We start from the raw sequence: 21,165 nt of genomic DNA, 5'->3' as shown, positions 1-21,165 counted from the left end.
GCTGGTTTGACAGAAAATACCCAAGAAGAGTCCCATATCCATACCCTTTTGTCCTCCCCAGACAACTTAATGTAGCACCCTTCTAGCAACTCTAGAAATCTAGTCACCAAATCCAATTCTCTATTAAAAAATTCCTCCTAAAGCTAGACGTCCAAATCACACGATTCCCACTTTGTACAAAGCAATCTTTTACAAGAGCCTCATTTTGGGAAGCAACAATAAAAAAAGTGGGAAAGAGGTCCTTAAGGGAAGCGGAAGAGCAACACGGTTCACTCCAAAAACTAATACGATCCCCAGTATACACCATGTATCTAATACCTTGATTGAATCCATGACGCAACCGCATTATATCTTGCCACACTGTAGCACCATGCTTGGAGAAGATATCATCCGATTCCCAATGCCCGGTCTAGAACCATATTTGCTCTCTATCACTTTAACCCAAAGTTGAGATTGCTCCTCGCCAAATCTCCAAAGCCATTTACCCAGGAGGACATGATTGACCTCTCTGATTCTTCTTAATTCCCAATACCCAATCCCCCATTCTTCATAGTTAAACATACCTTCTCCCACTTAACCAACGGAAAATCTTTTTTTATCATTTGAGCTCCCCCATAGAAATCTGCGTTGAATTTGTTCAATGCGGTTGGCAATACTAATGGGGCATTTAAACAAAGGAAATAAACAGGAATATTAGCCAAGACTAGTAAGTTCTTCAACTTGCTTTTCTAATTTAGTTTTGGAAACTTTTGGAGAACTAGCTTCTTTGGCCCCCATATGAAGTCTCAGAGTAATGCCTTTCTAGCAGTTGTTCCTCTCCATGCACTCGAAGTACTGATTATCACTTTTATCCGTAAATAACGTAAATGAGGCAAGCATAGGAAGAATCTACTTTGGATAACAATTGCCTCTTTTGTCTGCCATTGGTTGCCTTAGGAGTGGTCCTAGGTGGTTGTGCTTTCCTCTTGCTCCATAGACCATCCTCTACAGTTTAAACTCTTCCTCCTTCAAGTGGATCTCAAAGCTGTCCAACCTCTTGACCAGCTTGAAGAGTAACTCATTCTCTCACTATTAATGAGTCTCCCCTTGTAAGTCGTCCCTCTTTGAGTTTTGATAGGGAAAACCTAGGCTCTGTTACCAGTTGGTGTAAGACAAGGGAAGAAATCTAGGTATTGTAGATTTGATACCAGACTGATGCAGGATGTTCTATGTAAGGACGTGGTTTGGAACATAGAGGAAAGGATTCCTAAGGGTGACAAGGTGATATCCACTCTAGGAGTTTCCAAAAAATTAAGTTGGGGATTTTTCGGATTTAGAAAAGTAGCTAAAGTTAACAACTGGTCAATGGATCGATGGTGATCCAATCGTTGGATATCTTTGAAAATTTAGTATGTGTGGAGAAAACTCTTTAGCATGACAATATCCAAATTTGTGGTCGATCTGATAGCACAAGCTCAAATCTGGGTGCGGTTTTAAATCTATAGGATTTCCTATTTCAGATCTGAAACTGATCTCAAATCTTAATCCGGCCTTTGGATCTCTACAAATTTTGGAAATGTGATAGGATTGGTTAAGAGGATGATGATAAATAATTGTTCTCTCAATAGTTTTGGCGATTTTGGAAAATCTCCGAATTGATCCATCACAAATCAAAATCTAGCCGTCAGATGGGACTGAAATTTTAAGCATCGTCCATAGATAAGCTTTTAATGGGTGTTTGAGATCTATTATTGTCGGTAGCTCTACTATTTGTGTAGAAAATTGAATGGTTTGTATACGGTAACATCTATTCATTTGATTGCTGTGTGATATTTATTCATTGATGCAGCAGGAGATGAGTGGCTGGATATGCACTCTACTTTTCAGATTTAACTATTTACTAATTCTTGGTAATTATGCTGTACTTTCATGTAAAGTTTATGTTTTTTCTTCTTGCAGAGGGAAAAGAGAAACATGCAGAATTTAAATGGTGTGTTCGTCTTTATGGTTCCTGAACGTGAGTATCTTGATAGGCCGACAGCCAGGCTGATTAAAGACTTCAGTCATTTCGAAGGTATGCCTCAGAGATATTCTGGTTTGTCCTAAAATCTGTTGAGGTATCATTGACAGTGGTAAATGGATGGTGTTCTATTCTTAGTATAAATTTGAAGGATTAGCTCTTTTGCTTTTATGGATGATTGAATAGTGTTGGATGGCTTCATTTTCTATGTGCACCGTTGGCTGTTCTTTTCCACAATTGATATCGAGTTGATATTGACTAGCCTTCTTTTCCATATTGTGAATAACAGGTCTCGCATACTAAGTGATTTCTGAAGAATTAAGTTTCATGATATGTAGTTTGAAAATCTTATGTTTTAAACTTTTGCTTATTGACTGATGTAATTATCACATTGTCCCTACACTGTAAGAATATTGTTAGGGCTAGTTTTTCGCTTCAGAATGATTCCGATAAACTTTGTCGGACGAGCCCCTTATGGATGGATGAGTTTGTGGCAGAAACGTTTATGTATTCTTGTCTGACGGTTGACAAGTTGTGTTTGTGGCAGAAACGTTTCTGAATGAAATTGGGAGTCAATATGGAATAATTTCTGGTAGCCGTGAGAATTCCCTTTACAACGCTCTTTGGGTTGCACAAGCACTGCTACGGAAAGGGTAATCATTTTTATGTTTCCTTCTATTAGTCTCTCTCTGTCTCTCTCTCGTTTCCTATTCTCTTTTAGATGTACCTGCTTGACATTGATTGTTATCATGATTTTGTTGCATCCAGATCTTCAAAGAATGTCGATAAGCGAATGCTTTTGTTCACAAATGAGGATGATCCTTTTGGAAGTATTAAGGGCACAGCAAAAGCAGATATGATGAGGACGACGTTGCAACGTGCAAAAGTAACAAATATAATTAAATAAGAGTCACTCCTGTTCCTAATTTTATGATTTTCTATGAATACATTTTCTTGATCTGAACAAATCACTACTTTATGTCTTTCTTAGGACGCTCGAGACCTTGGCATCTCAATTGAACTTCTCCCCTTGAGTAGGACTGACGAAGAGTTCAACATTTCTCTTTTTTATGCTGTATGTAATTGCGCTTTTAGCTTTATATTTTTATTCTTGAATGGTATATGCACCAATAAACTCTTTCTCTGTAAATCAGGATTTGATAGGATTGGAAGGTGAAGACATATCTCAGTTCATATCATTAGCAGGAGAAAAGTATGCATTTCTTCATATCGTTTAAGTTTCATAGTACTTCTTCTGCATGAATGGAAGATTTAGATTGCAACATCTGGGAGAAGTTTGTTTTTACTTCACAGCTTTGCCATTATTAGTAACTTTTTTCTAGCATCCTATTTACTCTCAAGATAGTTAAGACAGTCCATCTTGGGACTGTAACACATGTGAACTGGTTTGTCTGTGTTTCACATGAAGGCTAGATGGTAGTGTGCTGGTGTAGGCGTAGGGTAAAATCTCAAATTGTTATTCAGTTTTTTTTTTTTTGGAGCAATGGCAATGTCTTATAAATAACATTGCACCAAGAAACAAGAACAGATCCTTCCCAACACCACCCATCAAAGAGAAAAGAAAAACTAACTTAAATCCCTAAAAAGAAGGGATTCAAGGACCCTGAATTCCTTTCTCCTCGTGTCTACCTTCGGCTTCTACAACAATAATAGAAGAGGAAAAAAAAGATAGAAATAGATAAGCCTTATAAAATTCACTTGTTATGCGGTTTTCTTTGGTCCCATGTCCTATTTTATTCCTTCTCGGCAAATGCATTCTGTTCAATTTATGTAGTTCCCTATTAAGGTCTCATTAAATGGTTACTAGATTACATGTTAGTCTTGGTGACAAAATCTAGTGCCTAGGGGTTTGTGCCTGCATTAAAGGTTTTCATATTTGATTTTTTTGTAAGGCGTATCTTCTCTTCGCACATGTCTTCTGTTGTGCAGATGTCTTGTATTTTGGCATTACACGGGACCTTGACAGACTAATGTGCGCGATGCACACGCTGGTCGAGCTACACGGTTGGCTCGCTAGGGGAGCCGCCGGGGGGGGGGGGGGGGGGGGGGCAGCACCCCGCAAGAAAAATTTTATTTTCTGTTTTTTCACTAAAGGGTATTTCGGTAAATTTCTCCATGTAGTGGCGTTGATATATAGGCCACATGTTAGGGTTGCAGGATTAGGTTTTTCTTTGTGTTTCTTAGCCAAGAAGAAGAGAGTTTGTAACCCTAGACCGAAATAGTGGAAATCTTCCCCCCCGGTGGACGTAATCAGTGCTGAACCACGTAAAATCTTGTGTTTCTTCTGTGATTGTTTTCTTTGCATCGTTTCTTGACCTTTTTGCTGCACATTGTCTTCAATCTGTGTTGAGAAGGTATTTCTCGGTCTTTTCTACATCATCAAAGGTTTTAATCCAACCTCAAACTCTGTTTTTTTGGTAGTGGTGCAAACCCGGAGGTTCGCGGGTAATCCCGCAGAACTTAAGAGCTTGATGTAACATCTTCACATAAAATAGCACAACCAATCCCAATTTCAAATTAAGTGTTCAAAAAGTTAGTCAAATCGCCTTTAGGGTTTTACTTCGGAGTTATTCTTTAAAGAATTTTCATCAATGATCTTAAATCTGTCCAAGCATGAAATTCTGTATAGCAAGTTACACCAAAAGATAGCAATAAAGATAAATATGGGCAGCAATAAATCTATGGTCGGGATACAATATGAAAAATAAGAAAAGTAGAAATCTAGGGCCCAAAGTAACCACCAAACTAGAGAATCGTTGCTATTTTTGTATTCTTTGTCTCTAATGTTGTTTTTGGGGTATAACCGCTTGATTGTTTTTCTACTTCTGTTTTTGCATTATAATTGGGAGCAACTTGGTGATGTGAACAAGGAAAATGCCCTTCATGATGGTTTCCTTTAAGTGCTAAAGCTGTGCTTGAAGCCATTGTGTTTGCTATATATGAGGTCATGCAATTAATAAATTATTGACAGAGGGGTTCGAGTTGATTCTCCTATATCAGTTCACTGTTATAACCCGGATGCCATCTGTATTACTCAAATTTGGTTTGCTTTTTCTGAGGGAGACAACGACACCAAGTTTGTTGCTACACTTTATGCTTAATAAGATGGGCAATTGACAGATATTTTCCACTAGGCATCTGATCATGGTAGCTTTCAGAAAACCTTTCCAGTTAGGGAGAAAGAATATCTTCACCCCCACTTAAAGGGGAGTATTATAATGTTTAAATAGTTGCAGATCTCAGTTATTAGGCTTGTTTATACATATAATGCACCGTTTATTGTTGTCATAATTTGTAATTTTATTTTTGAGAAATACTTTATTCAATAAAACAATATATGTGGAGACACTCGACACTGTTAGAATTTTCTCATTGTATTATCTTTTTTCTTTAATTTCATAACTTAATAGGCATCAATTAGGTGCCACACCTTTTATTCAGTACCAATAGGCAATGCATGTTTTCTTCTGCAACTTGTTATAACTATAACTTACTAGAATGAATGCATCAAAAGTGAATCATAAGTTTCGTAACAGAAAAATAATGTCAAATTAAATATCACATGTCATTCTAAATATGTAGAGATGTATTTCATATTTGGTTATCCCTTGTTAAATATGTTTTGTTTATTGTTAGGTAAGCTGGGATTGAAGCTGCGACCTCCAGGTTTAAAAAAACAAGGCCTCTATCAAATGAATTACAGGCCCAAGCCATGTTAAATATGTTACATATTATTAAAGCATCAATCTTATATAAATCATAAGGTCCATAAAATAAAAACAGTGCCTCATTTCCAGTTCAAAAAAATAATAAAATAATGCCTAATCAAATATCGAATGAAAAATAAGTGAAATTAAACAGAAAAGTAATTTTGTTATATTAATTATTTTTATGTTTCTTTTACTGTTAACTTGTTTATTATTCTGTTCTATATTCTTAAACAATCTAATGATTCAATAAATCCCAACAATCATTAAAATTCTTACTATATCACGTATCGATAACTATTTGCTCAAAGAATTAAGTGAACACAGCAGAATCAACAGTAGATATTTTCCATAAAAAGATGGAAAATATCCTTTGGGTGTTTTTGTGTTTTTCCAGTATTCTTATATTTTCAATTTTATCAGAGGGATGATATCTACACACACCCTTGTTTTTTATATTGGCAGTCCTCTCTTTTGAAGTTTCCTGTTGGGAATTGCAATAGTCCATGAAAATAGTGTAAAATCTAGTTAGGGCTTCAACTAGATGAAAAACAATTTTAACCACCAGCTAGTTCTATGACCATTCTAATTATAAGTGACATAGAACAGCTGTGTCCGAGGTCTGAGAATTTTGTATTTAGGTTAGTTAACATTTGTCTTGCCAAACACCCACTCCTCTTCATTGTTATGAATGAGTTTATCAGAACTTTTGCTTCAGTTTATTGTTTTCCCTATTCTTTTATTTTATCATGTAATTTTATGATAATATGATATCCAGAATTTGATTTTATCTTTTCCATATTTAGATTGGAAGATATGACGACCCAGTTGAGGAAACGAATGTTTAGGAAGCGTAAAGTTAGAAGAATCACATTCTCTATAGCTAATGGCTTGTCAATTGAATTGAATACATACGCTTTGCTTCGTCCAACCTTACCAGGTATTCAGTCAGTATGAAAATTGTTTTCTGAGTTCATTAATGAAGGCATCTTAAACAGTACCACCCAGCCTAACTTTTTCCTAGTTACTTGATTTTGTTTCTTTTCAGGGGCAATTACCTGGCTTGATTCTGTTACCAATCTTCCTTTGAAGGTAATTGTAATGTCCTCTCTCTCTCTCTCTCTCTATATATATATATATATATATATATATATATATATATATATGAGTTAAGTGAAGCTACACATACGTGTAGCTAACTTAGCTACACCGACGGCTTAAAATACAGTGGGCCCACATTATTTGGGTGATCCAAACCATTCATTTGATAGGACCTCACATTGATAGGGCGTGCCCAAAAAATCAGCTCCATTGGATGATCTCAACCCTTCAAACTGTGGAGGCAAAAATGGACAGATTTGTGAAGGTTTTTGCACGTCCATTTTTGCCTCCACAAATCGTAGGGTTGGGATGATCCTATGGAGCTGATTTTTTGGGCACACCCTATCTATGTGAGGGCCCATCAAATGAATGGTTTGCATCACCCAAACAATGTGGGGCCCACTGTATTTTAAGCCGTCGGTGTAGCTAAGTTAGCTACACGTATGTGTAGTTACACTTTTCTCATATATATATATATATATATATATATATATATATATATTTAAATATATAAATGGGATTTGCTAGGGACCATCGCAGAAGGCATTTCTCGGGCCAGCTGTTGCATGAGAGAGCAGCCACATACCCTCTTCAACAAATTTTGTCTTATTTATTTAATTCATGTGAAGTGCCTACACTCTCATGCAACAACCGGCCCGCGAAATGCCCTCTGCGATGGTCCCTACCTATTCCTATATATATATATATCAACAGATTTTGTCTTATTCATTAATTCATTTGAGGTGGCTGCTCTCTCATGCAACAGCCAGCTCGCGAAATGCCTTCTGCGATGGTCCCTAGACCCTAGAAAATCCCATATATATATATATATATATATATATATTTCAACAAATTTTGTCTTATTCATTTGAGGTGGCTGCTCTTACATGCAACATCCGGCCCGCGAAATGCTTTCTGCGATGGTCCCTAACAAATCCCTATATATAATTATATAGGAATGCATTATTAATTGTAAGATAGTAAAGTTTGTGTCTTATGTACAGTGTTTATTTGTTAATATAATCCTCTCTCTCTCTCTCTCTCCTCCCCATATAATTATATAGGAATGTATGCATTAATTGTAAGATAATAGACTTCGCGACTTATTTACATTGTTTATTTGTTAATATCACTTGGGATAAATTTTCGCGTATGCCCATTGGCCATCGTATAACATTGTGTTAAACAACCAATTACCCCAAAAGCTTAAGCCGTTGGAGATGGCGTTATTTAATCTTTTATACTTTAACACCGCCCCTCACGTGTGGCCCCCCTTTCTAGGGTTGTCCATTACATGTGAATTTTTACTATCAATGAGTTTTGAATGTAGGACCTTTGCTCTGGTACCATGTGAAACAACCGATTAGTCCAAATGCTTAAGCTGTTGGAGAAGGCGTTATTTAATCTTTTATACTTTAACACATTGCATATCACTCAAGGTTTTAAATTTCGACCGAAATCCGAAATTTCGGATTTCGGTGAGGATGAGGACTGAAACCGAAACTAGGGCTGGTAACGGGGCGGGGCGGGGGCAGATGTTGCATTCCCCGTCCCCGACCCCGCCGGAAGGAAAATTCCCCTTACCCGCTTCAGGGATGGCGAGGAATCCCCGTCCCCGCCCCCTGGGTGATGCAAATATTAGGATTTATTCCGTATTATTTAGTTTCTAGTATTTTTATTTTCATGTTATTAGTTTCTAAGATTTTATTTTCCATGTTAGTTTTAGAAATTCTTATTTTAGTAGGTTTCTATCTTTTAGGTTGTTTATTTGCCTATATATAGGCCTTTTTACAACTTATATTGGGAACTTTGATGATTAATAAAGATTGATTGGCTTCTCCTCCTAAAGGTTTCTTCTCTTCCCTCTAATTTCGTCTCTTCTTTTCTGTCTTCTTCTATTCTCTTCTTTCCTTCGTCTTCTCTTCTATTCTTCTTTTTCCCCTATTCGTCTTCTCTTCTCTTCTTCTTCTTCTCTTCTTCTCTTCTCCTATTCTTCTAATTCTATCCCCTTTCGTCCATTTCTCTCCCCTTTCCTCAACTTCTCTTTACGGTGCTACATCCATTTGGTATCAGAGCCAAAGATCCAAGCTTCTACAGTAAAAGTTTGCACTTTTGTCAATTTTCCATTGCGCAAGTACCGCCGGAGAGCCCCAAAATTGCAGGTTCGAGAAATCGGGCAAAGTCTCCACTCTAATTTTCATCCCTAGCCTCTGCCGATTCAAGTTCGTCACTGTAAAGGACGTCTCTTCACCATCTTGTGTGGTGAGTGCTGCAAGGAGAAGGCCACTTGTTTGTTGCCCATAAATTCCTCCGAAAATTCCTCCAGAATCTCGCCTTGCCGCAGCCCTAACACTTGCTTGAAGCCTTAACCCCGCCCTTCCTGTGCTCTTGTTATATCCAGCCCCTTCTTGATTCAACCCCACCCAATTAACAACCCACAAAACCCTAACCCAAACCCTAGCAAACCTATCAAAACTGATTTGTATAATCCGTATTTATCGCCATTGCTTCTTCTCCATCTTCGAGCAAGCAAAATCCAGATCATCTGGGTTCTATTGTTTAAAGAACCAGTCCTCCCTGCAACTGCTGGCCCTAGGTACCATTTGCGTAAGATAAAAGGAAACTAACAGAGTTTCCATTTTTGGGTATTTTGGCAAAAGGCAAGTTTCCTTCTGTACGTTGTCATCGAGAAGACCACCTGTCTTTCCTTCTTTTGAAAACCAAAGTGGGACACGTGATCACCCGCCCGAGGAAATAAAGCAAGCTCTCCTTCTTTATGGTTAGGTGCAAGGCAAGCAACATAGCAGTAGCAAGTGGGGCCCTATTATTTGAAGCTGCCAGCTATTATAAGGAGAGGCACGTGTCTTTCAATAGTAAAAAAAAGAGGAGGCCAGTTGGTCCATAGCTATCAAGAAAGAAAGTACAACAGTTTGGTAAATAAAGAAAAAAAAAACCACAGTTTGGTGAAGTGCATCACTTACTGACTGAGATTCACGTGGCTGAGAAGGAGAAAACAAAAAAGTGTTATATTACACACCCCGTACTTCCCAGGCACCCCTTTCTCATTTAAGATACACTATTTAACCCCTCTTGTTTCCTGTAGACACCTCCTCCCAGGAAAAAAAAAACCCAAAAAAAAATCAGAAAAAAGAACAAAAATGTTTTCTTTTCTTTCCACTCCATCACTCTCTCTACTTTCTCTCTCTACCCCCATCTCATTGTCTCTCTCCTCTCTCCGTTAGTTTTTTTTTCTCTCTCTCTTTCTCTCCTGTTTTGGGCTATTTTTGCTCAAAATTGGCCATCGACCTCAACACGAAAGTTGTTCGTGACAACTTTTAGAGCGCATCCAGCCTATTTTCAGCAGCAGACAGCAGTCTTCAGCACAGTTTCAGGAGCCATCTCAGCCGTTGATCGCGCCCGTTCTTCTGATCATCAGCTTTCACTCATCCGATTTCTGATCCAAGACATGCATTGTGTTCCTTTTGACACGACAGACAGATCATGCATTTGATTTCATTTATCGACACTGATCTCAATGACTTCGCCGTATGTTTCACAGTTTTATGGGTACGACGATCGATATTTGCAACACCGTCATTACCGCTATTATGAGGATGCATGTCTAAAGTGGATCTATGCTCTAAACGCATATCATGAGTCATGTTGCTATGATCACCGCAAGACTATCTCTCGAGCCAGAGATACTGTGCTACGACAAGCCCAGTTTTTTTGGTTAGAGATTGTGAGGGCGCGTTGAATTGCAGGTGCACCTCCATTCGGCCGATGGGAGGAGATCCGTTCTGAGTTTCTGAGAAATTATGCATATCAGTATGTACAGAGATTGAAACGCGAGCGAGCAACATCTAAACAAAGATTGATGCGTGAAGAAGTCGCTCGACGAGAAGAAGGCGCTCGACTTGCACAAGAAGCTGAATTTCAGGCAACCTTGGAAATGATAGCGCATGACTTGCATGAGGAAATTGGTACGCGAACGTGAAGCCGCAACCCACCGCAAACAAGAAGCTGATGTCTTCGCTCGCTTTGAACGAAACATCGCAACCCGTCATACACAAGTAGCCGAAATTGAAGCAACGAAGAAATTTGCTAACACTATTGATAAGCCAGACATAGATGATGCTATTGGTCCGACATATGATATTGTAGATGAGATCATTATAGAGGTTGAGCTCATGATTATGTTAGATACTGAGTCCATGATGGCAGATGAATCAGAGATGTCCGATATCGGGCCAGAGAGTCCAGTGATTACTGAGGCCGACGTCGACGAGCATGACGATTCAGAGATTTCCACAGCACCAGTTGCCGAGCATCTAGAGAGACAGCTTGACACTTCCCTAGTCGAGATAGATATTTTGGTAGAGCCACGTGAGGTTGATCCATTGACAGAGTCGACCGAGCACCGTCCTGAGACAGAGGCGAGTGACTTGACTTTTGAGCCGTTACCTGAGACGGATGATCGAGAGTATATTACGGAGGATTGTTCTATCTTTGAGCCAATTGAGCAGATTGTCGAGCTTTGTTTTGACACAAAGGAGCATCATGGCAGTGTTGAGTCTCCCTTGGATATTCCGCCAGAGGATTTTAGCACATTGGTCGGCAGCAATGAGCCAGATACTCCCCCTGATGATTTTATTGATGCTTCCATTGAGCCTGATGAGATACCAGTGGGTGTTGATCTTTTGGAGGATAGTCATAGCTTGATACTACCTATTGCTATCATGCCGATCCAAGAGGAGTATGTTGCCATTTTCCCAGCTTCATTACTTGGCAAGAGAGGTTCGTGCTTTTATGATTCCACATGGGTGATTTCTTCTCTCTCACTTCGTCAGCATTTCAGACGCTTCTCACAGTTATCACGTGCATTATACATGACAGAGTTTGATGTGTTCCTACTGCTATTGCTCGAGTTGCTTATCTACATATTTGATCCAGGTGGACTAGAACTCGAGGTCGAGTTCTTTTCAAGCCGGGAAGAATGATGCAGATATTATGATTTATTTCCGTATTATTTAGTTTCTAGCATTTTTACTTTCATGTTATTAGTTTCTAGGATTTTATTTTCCATGTTATTTTTAGGAATCCTTATTTTAGTAGGTTTCTATCGTTTAGGTTGTTTATTTGCCTATATATAGGCCTCTTTACAACTTATATTGGAAACTTTGATGATTAATAAAGATTGATTGGCTTCTCCCCTTAAAGGTTTCTTCTCTTCCCTCTAATTTCGTCTCTTCTTTTCTCTCTTTATCTATTCTCTTCTTCCCTTCGTCTTCCCTTCTCTTCTTCTTCTTCTTCTTCTTCTATTCTCTTCTTCCCCTATTCGTCTTCTCTTCTATTCTTCTTCTTCTCTTCCCCTATTCTTCTAATTCTATCCCCTTTCCTCAACTTCTCTTCACAGTGCTACATCAGCGGGGTATATCTAATCCTCATCCCCGCGCCGCACAAAAAATCCTCACCTCAAAAAAGCTTTTTAACGCCCATAAAAAAGAAAAAGACAAGCCGTGTTTGTGCATTTATCAAAATATGGTAGTGCCAATATCACTAGCCTAAAAGAAAGATTTACTGTTAACAAAAAAAATACTAAAACATTACTTAAATAAGAGGATATTGATAATGGCTTGCATATTAAAACAGGGCGGGCGGGGTCCATCTCCATCCCCATCCCCCGCCTCGTCCCTGCTTTGGGGAATTTTTTAAGTCCTCGTCCCCGCTCCAAGTTGGGGAATCTCCGCTCCGCTCCGTGCGGGGCGGGGCGGGGCGGATCCACTTGTTAACGGGTGAAATTGCCAGCCCTAACCGAAACGTACCCAAACTGAAATTGCCGTAATTTACAAAATTTCTGCGAAATTCTTGATAATTTTTTTTTAAATTCTTTTACAAAATTTCAGCCGAAATTAAGAAAACGACATTTCGAACCTATCTACCAAATTTCGGCCAAATTTCGGGATTTCGTCTAAAATTTCGGTTTCGGTGAGGACCGAAATTACCCCTGAAACCGAAATTTAAAACCTTGATATCACTTAAGTTTATTATTCTAACCGTGGTTTTAAATTTCTCCTAAACAAACGAAATGTTTCCGTTTCCCTCTCCACTGAAACGAAATCTCAATGAATTCCTTCCACATCATTATTTTCGACCAAAATTCGACCGAAATGATCTGAACGACAAAAAAAATGGAACCATGTTATGATTTGCATTTCATTTCAATTCCTTAATCTAGATAATGATATTTGGTAGGCAACGTCATTGAACTGCACAAATGTAACCGTATCTTATGCATGGGATGTCAGACCGGCATGGGACCAATAATGCCTCGTAACTCCGTCGTATTGAGATAGAGTTGGGGTTCTTGGAGGGAGAATTATCATTGTACTTTCTTATACTTTATTACACTTTACTTATTTATTGACTTTACTGTTCGAGACATGTGCGACAATGCATGTCACTAAGTGTTAGATGTGATCAAGCCATTATGGATGGCTTTCTTGCTCATGCGATGGTTTCCAAGTATGTATTTGTGCTTATTCAAGCGTTTCCCAAAGTTTTATCTTAGAATTTCGTCATTTGCATATGTTTCCTTATGTTTCCGTGATTTTACAAGATTTCCACCAAAATTCCACCGAAACCGAAATGTTTCCGTTTCCGTGCCGACCGAAACTGAAACCGAAATTTAAAACCTCGATTCTAAAGAGTTATGATTAATATAAAGAGAGTGAAATCGTTAGGCAAGACTTGAACTCCCATTTCCAAATTTCGTGTGGAGTTTCAAAGATCAAATCTTGTATGCTGTTCTTGATCTGCCTTTTGAATCAAAGATTGGATTTCACAAGTTGTTTTGACCCACTTGGAGAATCGTAAGGCTTTTCTTTTTTGCTCCTTGGGTTTTTGAGTTGAGGAAACCCTATCTTTGGATTTCATAAACCCTATTGTTCTCAGAACGGTGTTGGCACTGTATACATCAGTGTCACACTCATGGTTGAATCTCCCTTCCATATGCTCAGTGTCCATATCATTTGGAGGATAACTTCACGTAGTTCTGTTGATCTGTTCAAAAATCTCGTACGAGAACTTCTATAGAGAAGGATTTACCGCGGTACCAACTTAGCTACCCAGCGTTGCTATTGGCATAAAAACTGAGACACTATAGGTTGGCCCAACCTAGTCCTCTCGTACTTGGGTTGGCTCCTCACAGTTTCCCTTTAACACCAACGATATATAGGAACCAAAGTACCGAACTGTCTCACGGCTTTCTAAACCCAACTCACTAACCACTTGAATGTGCAAACAACCGAACCCTTTGGGACCTTCGTCAACCCCAGGATGTGACGAGTCGACATCGAGGTCCCAAACGGCTCCGTCGATAAGAGCTCTTGGGAGTCATCGGTGCATTATCCCCAGCGTACCTTTGATCCGTTGAGTGAGAGCCCTTCCACATGGGACTCTTGGATCACTATGACCGACTTTTGTCTCTATTCTCACAGTTAGGCAGGTTTATAACATTACACTTATGAGCAGAATCTTAGCTTGAGCCTACCTTCACACACCTTCATTACTCTTTAAGAGGCATATATCCCAAATAAACTGCCCCCCCCCCCCCCCGAACGATGGGTGTGACGGTTTGGCATCCTTAAACGGGAGAGTGGTCTTTTAGGATTGGTCGTTGTGTCTGACATCCTCCCACCTTTCCTGCACATTGTTTTAAGGTTGTTACTGTGAAGCTATATTTAATGCACATGAGGTCTTACCATAGGTGTGCCGGGGAATCTTAGCATAAGTCAAAGTGACTATAATCGTAACAAATCCTTGTGTGGTGATTTGACTGGCTGTGTTTCCGTGATAAGATAGAAAGATGGGATGGAGAATGAGATGATAAAAACTGAAAATGCCTTCCCTTTTGTATACGAGGCACAGATCCGTTGGCTAAGATGCTGGCTGACTCAAGCCTCTATAAATGGATCGAGGGAAGGCTATGACACATGACTCATAACTTTTGGATTCACAAATTGGCTCAAAGGATCTAACCGGCTCAAATTGACTAAGTTTAATCCTAACACTAGTTGGGTTCGTCTACATGGATCATTTTCTTCCATTCTCTCCTATCCAAGGTCATGTTTTCTATTATGTTCCTAGCCATCAAATCTTTCCTCACTGTTTCTACCCAAGTTGTTTTCGGTTTGCCCCTACCTCTTCTTACTCCATCAACTTGGCACGAGTCACTTCTTCTCACTGGAGCATCCAAAGACCTACGTTGGATATGCCCAAACCATCTTAAGTGGTGCTCTCTCATCTTCTCCTCAATTGATGCCACCCCCACATTTTTACAGATGTCTTCATTTTTAATTCTATCTAACCTTGTGTGGCCGCACATCCATCTAAACATTCGCATCTCTGCTACACTCATCTTATGCACATGCTGCTTCTTGGTGGCCCAACATTCTGAGCCGTACAACATGGCTGGCCTCACAGCTGTCTTATAAAACTTCCCCTTCAACTTGGTAGGTATTTTACTGTTGCACAGAACTACTGAAGCATGCTTCCACTTCAACCATCCTGCTCTTATTCTATGGTTAACATCCTCTTCAGTCTCTCCTTCCTTATTTATCTTATGCACTTTCTTTATTTGTTCATTTCACTTAAGTTACGAGTTGTGATTTAACAACATTCAAGAAAAAAAATACGATTTCTGATTTAACTCTGTAAAGAAATCAAGAAAGGAGGAAAAAGATAAGAAGCGAGGAGAGCGCATGATAGGAAAGAGAGTGCAGAGCGCATGATAGGAAAGAGAGTTCATGGGTTTCAAAGTAAAACCCTTCCCCTTTTGTTTATTATATATACGGACAAACATTACAAATTTGCGTCACAATTTCGCTATTTAGTCATGTGAATAGTGGCACCTCACATGTGATGGTCTCCATATGTGAAATATATCAAAACTCTGAGCATAAATTTGAGAGGGAATGCGAAGGATAGTAGACTTTGTATCTTATGTACTTTGTTTATTGTTCATATCACTTAAATTACGAGTTGTGATTTAACCTTGTAAAGAAATCAAGAAATAAGGAAAGAAGAAAGAAGCGAGGAGAGCGCATGAGAAGAAAGAGAGTTTGTGGGTTTCAAAGTAAAACCCTACTCTGATGTTTATTTTATATATGGACAAACATTACAATTTCACTATTCATGTCACTATTCACATGAATTCACGTGAATAGTGACATCTCACATGTGATGGTCTCCATATAATGTGACATATATAAAAACTCCTTGTCAAGCTGAGCATATATAGGGATCATGTCATGCCCAACTTGCACAAAATAGACTCTTAGGTTTGATAAGCCCTTTTGGTAATGCATTTGCAATTTAACCCCGTGTCTTCACAAATGGCAAACATATCTCTTTTCGCTCGAACAAGGAACTTATAAGCCTCTGTGTTTGGTATGATCATGCTGAACTGGATTATAAGCTATGTCAATAGTATCTTTAGAGTTCATATATTTAGAAAATTTACAAATCTAAGAGTCCCTCTACCAAGACTCTGGTAAGAGTTTAAATTTTGAGAAAATCTGTCACTCAAGAGTTCATATATCAAGAGAATTTGCGACTGAGTCCCATTGGCATGGCCATTTCCATACAGCTTCATGGTGGCCCACAAAATGCTTGTACCCTATCCCTACATGCACTTGGCATGCGTGCTGTGGGCCCTTGACTAATACTTTGATCCTAGTCACACGACTAGGTTTATTATTCCTTTTATTTAAGACAATCAAATTCACATTTATAGGCTTGATTTACATCATCAGTGCTGTGCTTGAGCTTTGTCATCGTTAGAAAATGAGCGCGCACACACACTCACACTTGTGTTGTGTAATGCCTGTTGGTGTATATGCCTATGATGTGTATAGTGCCTTTACAATATTAATCTTGTATGAGAGCCCCTGATATATTTTGTCTTGTGATAAGTTTAAAGATTGGATTGTCAAATATTTATATATGAATTATGTGATTTTAAATTCTCAATGGATGATCCATTTTCTGTACGCTTTCTGTATGAGTTCTCGTGGTTGTTATTTTATCATGCAATAAACTAAGTGTCCATGCTCAAGCGTGTTCCAGCCTGCGTAATTTGTGTTTGCATGTAAATTTAAAATGGTTATTTGCTGTAGCGGAGGATCTTTCTCTTTGAGATATATTGTTCTACTGGCTGACATTCTCTGGATAATTATGTGTGAAATTTAAGCTGTAAATTTACTGTCTTTGTCTGTTACAAGGAACAATCTGTGTGTTGAACACGCATCTTTATCAAAAAGCTGTGCTGAACACAATTTGAACTTGTTGGTTGACATTCTCTGCATTGCATTCTGATTTTGGCAATGATGGGATTCTTTGTCAGTTTAGTTGGTAACAATGTAATGCTTGTGGTGTTTTTTTGCAGTCCGAAAGGTCTTTCATTTGTGCAGATACTGGTGCATTGGTGCAGGAGCCTGCTAAATATTTTCATCCATACAAAAGGTCTGTTGCATATGCCATTCCAGTAGCCCACATCATCTAGACTTTGTCTCTTTTATATCACCACATAATTTTTCTTTCCAAGTTTATCGTTTAATATTTCTTAGGGGCTGTTTGGATATGTGGATTTTAGAATCTTGGATCTCCTCAAAATCATGGATGGGAGACAAGAGAAGAAGGAGACTGTCTGTTTCACTTCTCATTAGAATCCTTGATTTTAAGTAAGAAATCTAGGTTTTAGAAATCTCTCCCCCATCCTGAGATTCCTAAGACCTGGAAACATGGGATGATCTCCTACTCTCTTGCTGACGGAAAGAAGGGTGAGATATCAGAAAATGACGGACGGTCTCCTTCTTCTCTAATCTCCCATCTAGGATTTTGAGGAAATCCAAGATCCTAAAATCCACGTATCCTAACGGCCCCTTAAAGAATCTTGATTTGCTTCATTCCTCTTGATGAAACGTGTTTGTTGTATTCATTTCTTACACTTTGAGCTAGACTGGTGAGCTCAATTGGTCAGCTTTTAGTTATTATGGAAGAAATTTTGTGCTTAAGCTGGACGATAGAGATTTGCATTGTTTTGCACACCATGTTTTTTTTATGTATTCGTTCTTTTTAGACCCATAAGTGTTATTAATTGAAGATTCTTCCCGATCATTGAGCTTATCATATACTTTGCAATGCATGAAACTATGGAATTGTTTTTCAGATTCCACATATCTCTGCATTCAGTCAATGCATTTGAGAGAGAGAGAGAGAGAGAGAGAGAGAGAGAGAGAGAGAGAGAGAGCGAGAGAGCGAGAGAGAGAGAGAGAGAGAGAGAGAGAGAGAGAGAGAGAGAGAGAGAGAGAGAGAGAGAGAGCGAGAGAGCGAGAGAGAGAGAGAGAGAGAGAGAGAGAGAGAGAGAGAGAGAGAGAGAGAGAGAGAGAGAGAGAGAGAGAGAGAGAGTTGATTCTACCAGATCACGTATTACACTAATCTCTATGCTATATGTTCCCAAAACTAGGCCAACTTGTTTGAAGCACTAAACATTTCATTTGTTTAGAATTTTTTCTTTTATTTCATGTCTGCTCAATTCAAAATCATTAATTTTGGATCGTATACATTACTAAAAAAATCAACCTGGGTTATGATTGTAAATAAAAAAAGGGCGATGATCCCCGCCCTGCAGTATGCATTTGCCCCCCTTATAATGTGAACAGTGGGCAACTTTAACACTTTTTGACGTCAAATCACGTTAAGAGAAGAGAGAGGGGGGGGGGTGTCATCGCCCTAAATAAGTTTTAGATGATGCTTCTATACTTCACCGATTGTCAGCTTTTTCTCTACAAAACTTCCCTATTCTCATAACTTTCAAATGCATGTCGAACTTTTCTTTCGGAGGAATGATAGTACTTTTGAGCCATCTGCAGTAGCCTTTTTAATGTAATGTTCTAAGTATATTAATCACATTTTTTTTAAAAAAATTTGCAGGATAATTGACAAATCTGACATTCCTTCCAATTAATGTTTTATTCATTTACCCTTAAATATCGTGCAGACTTTTAATTTATAAAATCTTTTTTGAAATTATTCATATGACATCCATGTCACATTGCAGTATTCATGTGATCTCACAGTCACAAATTGAACACTGATTGTTAAAACTTTGCAACTCTTCCTAAAATTTGAAATTGTGACTTTTTACTGACAACGGTTGAACTTTTCCTACTTTTCGTTTTCTGCAGTGAGAATATTCTGTTATCCATGGATGAGCTATCTGAAATTAAAAGAGTTTCAACTGGCCATCTTCGTCTTCTAGGATTCAAGCCATTGAGTTGTCTAAAAGATTATCACAATTTGAGGCCATCGACTTTTGTATATCCAAGTGATGAGGTTACATAATTTTTTCTTCCTTTAGGGTAGTTTGAAACTGTCTTGCATTAGACCATTCCTACTGATCATCACATTGTGATTCTTTTTCTTTATTATTTTTTTCTTTTTCCTTATTATGTCATGTAATTTTGAGTTTCCTCTTCGTATGCGCCAGATATATGTTTATTTCTTTCTTTTGTTGCAATTGGGTTTCTTGCGTTCTATGGAATGAATGGTGCCATTCATATGGTTATGCTACTTCACTCCTCCCATTCATACGAAGACCGGGCTCTATTGATAGAAATTGAATGACATCCTACTTAATAATTATAAAACCCTAAGGAAGAACATCATCGGCATTGGTTTTGTGATTCAAGTATGCCTGTGAAAATAATTTGCAGTCACCTCCCTATTGTAAATAACCAAGGAATTGAATGTCTTTCTACAACTTTTGCCTTGAAAATTTCAATACTCTTTGGAGCAGTAAAAATGAAAATGACGACAACATAGCAAGAGCACACGAACTCAAGAGGAAATGGCAGCAGAAGTTCTTCAAGTTCTAATAACACAGCACTTGAAATGAATTGCCAAACTGAAAATACTGTAAAATGCTAAATAAATCCAAAGAAATTCGTGTGGGGTGGCTATCCCCTCCTTATTTATGGAAAAGCTCCTAGATTCCTAGCTAAACAGGGACACTTTACCTAACAACTGTCCTAATACAGTCCTAAAAAAATAAAAGTACTGATTAAACTCAGAATTTGCAAATCCTAAATCAACAACTGCCAAGATCCTGTCCTAGTCTAGGTAAGCTTCCGGCTTTGTTCAAACTCATATTTTGTTAGTGTTATAGTTATGACGGGGCCCATCCTTCACATGAATCAGGTAGATGGGGTCCATCATGAATATTAAAAGAGTCTTTTATTTTGTGTTAAGAGTGTTATTTGAGCCCTTCTAAGTCATGTTTTTATTATTATTATTATTATTATTATTATTATTTTGTGTGTGTGTGTGTGTGTGTGGGGGGGGGGGGGGTGGGGGTGGGGGTGGGGGTGGGGGTGGCTTAAGTCACGTAAATGAATTCATCATAAAAGTTGGGCCCATCAATTATTACGGAAATTTTAGGTCTTCTTTTCCTTATTAGAGTCCTTTTGGTATGTGGCGTTTACTTTAAGAGTCCAGACCAAGGGTCCATTTGGATGCATGTTGAGCAGAAGTAGAAGAAAGTAAAATGACATGTAAAATGATGTCATGATGTCATTTTACAAGTAAAGCCAACTAGAAGTAGGCATCATGTTTACTTTCCCTTTCCTCAGGAACTCAAATGGCTATTATGTAGAAAAGTAGTGGCAGACAAGACAATCAGAATGAACAGTGCCTGGCAACCAAACATCTTTGGAAAGGGAAAATGACATTATTTTACATTTTTACTTTCTTTCCTTGGAAAAACACTGTTTTGGTGGCAGCGGAATGGACCCTTAGTGATTAAGAATTTAAGAGTCCATGTTATTAAAGAGTCTATGTTTTAGTCAGCTTGGAGTCCACGTCAGTCTTTTGTCCAAGTGGCAAGTTATAAGTGGTTTTTTATGTTTTAGAGGTAGTAGGATTAGAATTCTATTGACTATAGAATTCTGAATGAGATTTCACTTGCTACAATCTTGCAAATGTGGGAGTGTGATGCTTCTAGCTTAGGTGTGACCAATCCTAAGAGAGATTCTATTCTTCCCTTCTATGGTTTATCTATTTTACTTCAATTCTTGACTTCCTAACCCTTGATCTTTGTTTTCTGTGCAAGAAAACAGTCTACCATCACTTGCAACCCAGCTGATCACCATCCTAGCTGCCAGCTTTGTTCCCAACCTATTTTTCCCTAATTTTGCATAGCTGATAGCCCACCCCTTGATCCCTTTCTTGAATTTATTCTGGATCTGTCTATAGACTTAAGAAACGTTTCTAAATCTT

The 21,165-nt window shown here is 38.4% G+C and overlaps 1 protein-coding gene across 1 annotated transcript in view; it reads left to right on the top strand.

Moving 5' to 3' along the window:
• Nucleotides 1–21,165, top strand: part of KU70 (ATP-dependent DNA helicase 2 subunit Ku70-like protein) — a 40,395-nt gene that overhangs the window by 9,876 nt on the left and 9,354 nt on the right. The window contains exons 4-12 of the mRNA XM_077373398.1: nt 1,939–2,053; nt 2,547–2,652; nt 2,768–2,885; nt 2,991–3,074; nt 3,154–3,212; nt 6,534–6,667; nt 6,776–6,819; nt 17,276–17,352; nt 19,077–19,224. Of these exons, the coding sequence (XP_077229513.1) occupies nt 1,939–2,053; nt 2,547–2,652; nt 2,768–2,885; nt 2,991–3,074; nt 3,154–3,212; nt 6,534–6,667; nt 6,776–6,819; nt 17,276–17,352; nt 19,077–19,224 (885 nt within the window). The remainder of the gene's footprint in view (nt 1–1,938; nt 2,054–2,546; nt 2,653–2,767; nt 2,886–2,990; nt 3,075–3,153; nt 3,213–6,533; nt 6,668–6,775; nt 6,820–17,275; nt 17,353–19,076; nt 19,225–21,165) is intronic.

Source organism: Tasmannia lanceolata, unplaced genomic scaffold (assembly GCF_043159265.1).
Source record: "Tasmannia lanceolata isolate RefF3 unplaced genomic scaffold, GAP_Taslan_0.1 ptg000037l, whole genome shotgun sequence".
Taxonomy (NCBI): domain Eukaryota; kingdom Viridiplantae; phylum Streptophyta; class Magnoliopsida; order Canellales; family Winteraceae; genus Tasmannia; species Tasmannia lanceolata.
Note: the sequence above shows the minus strand (reverse complement) of the source record. Positions and strands in the feature narration are given on the sequence as shown.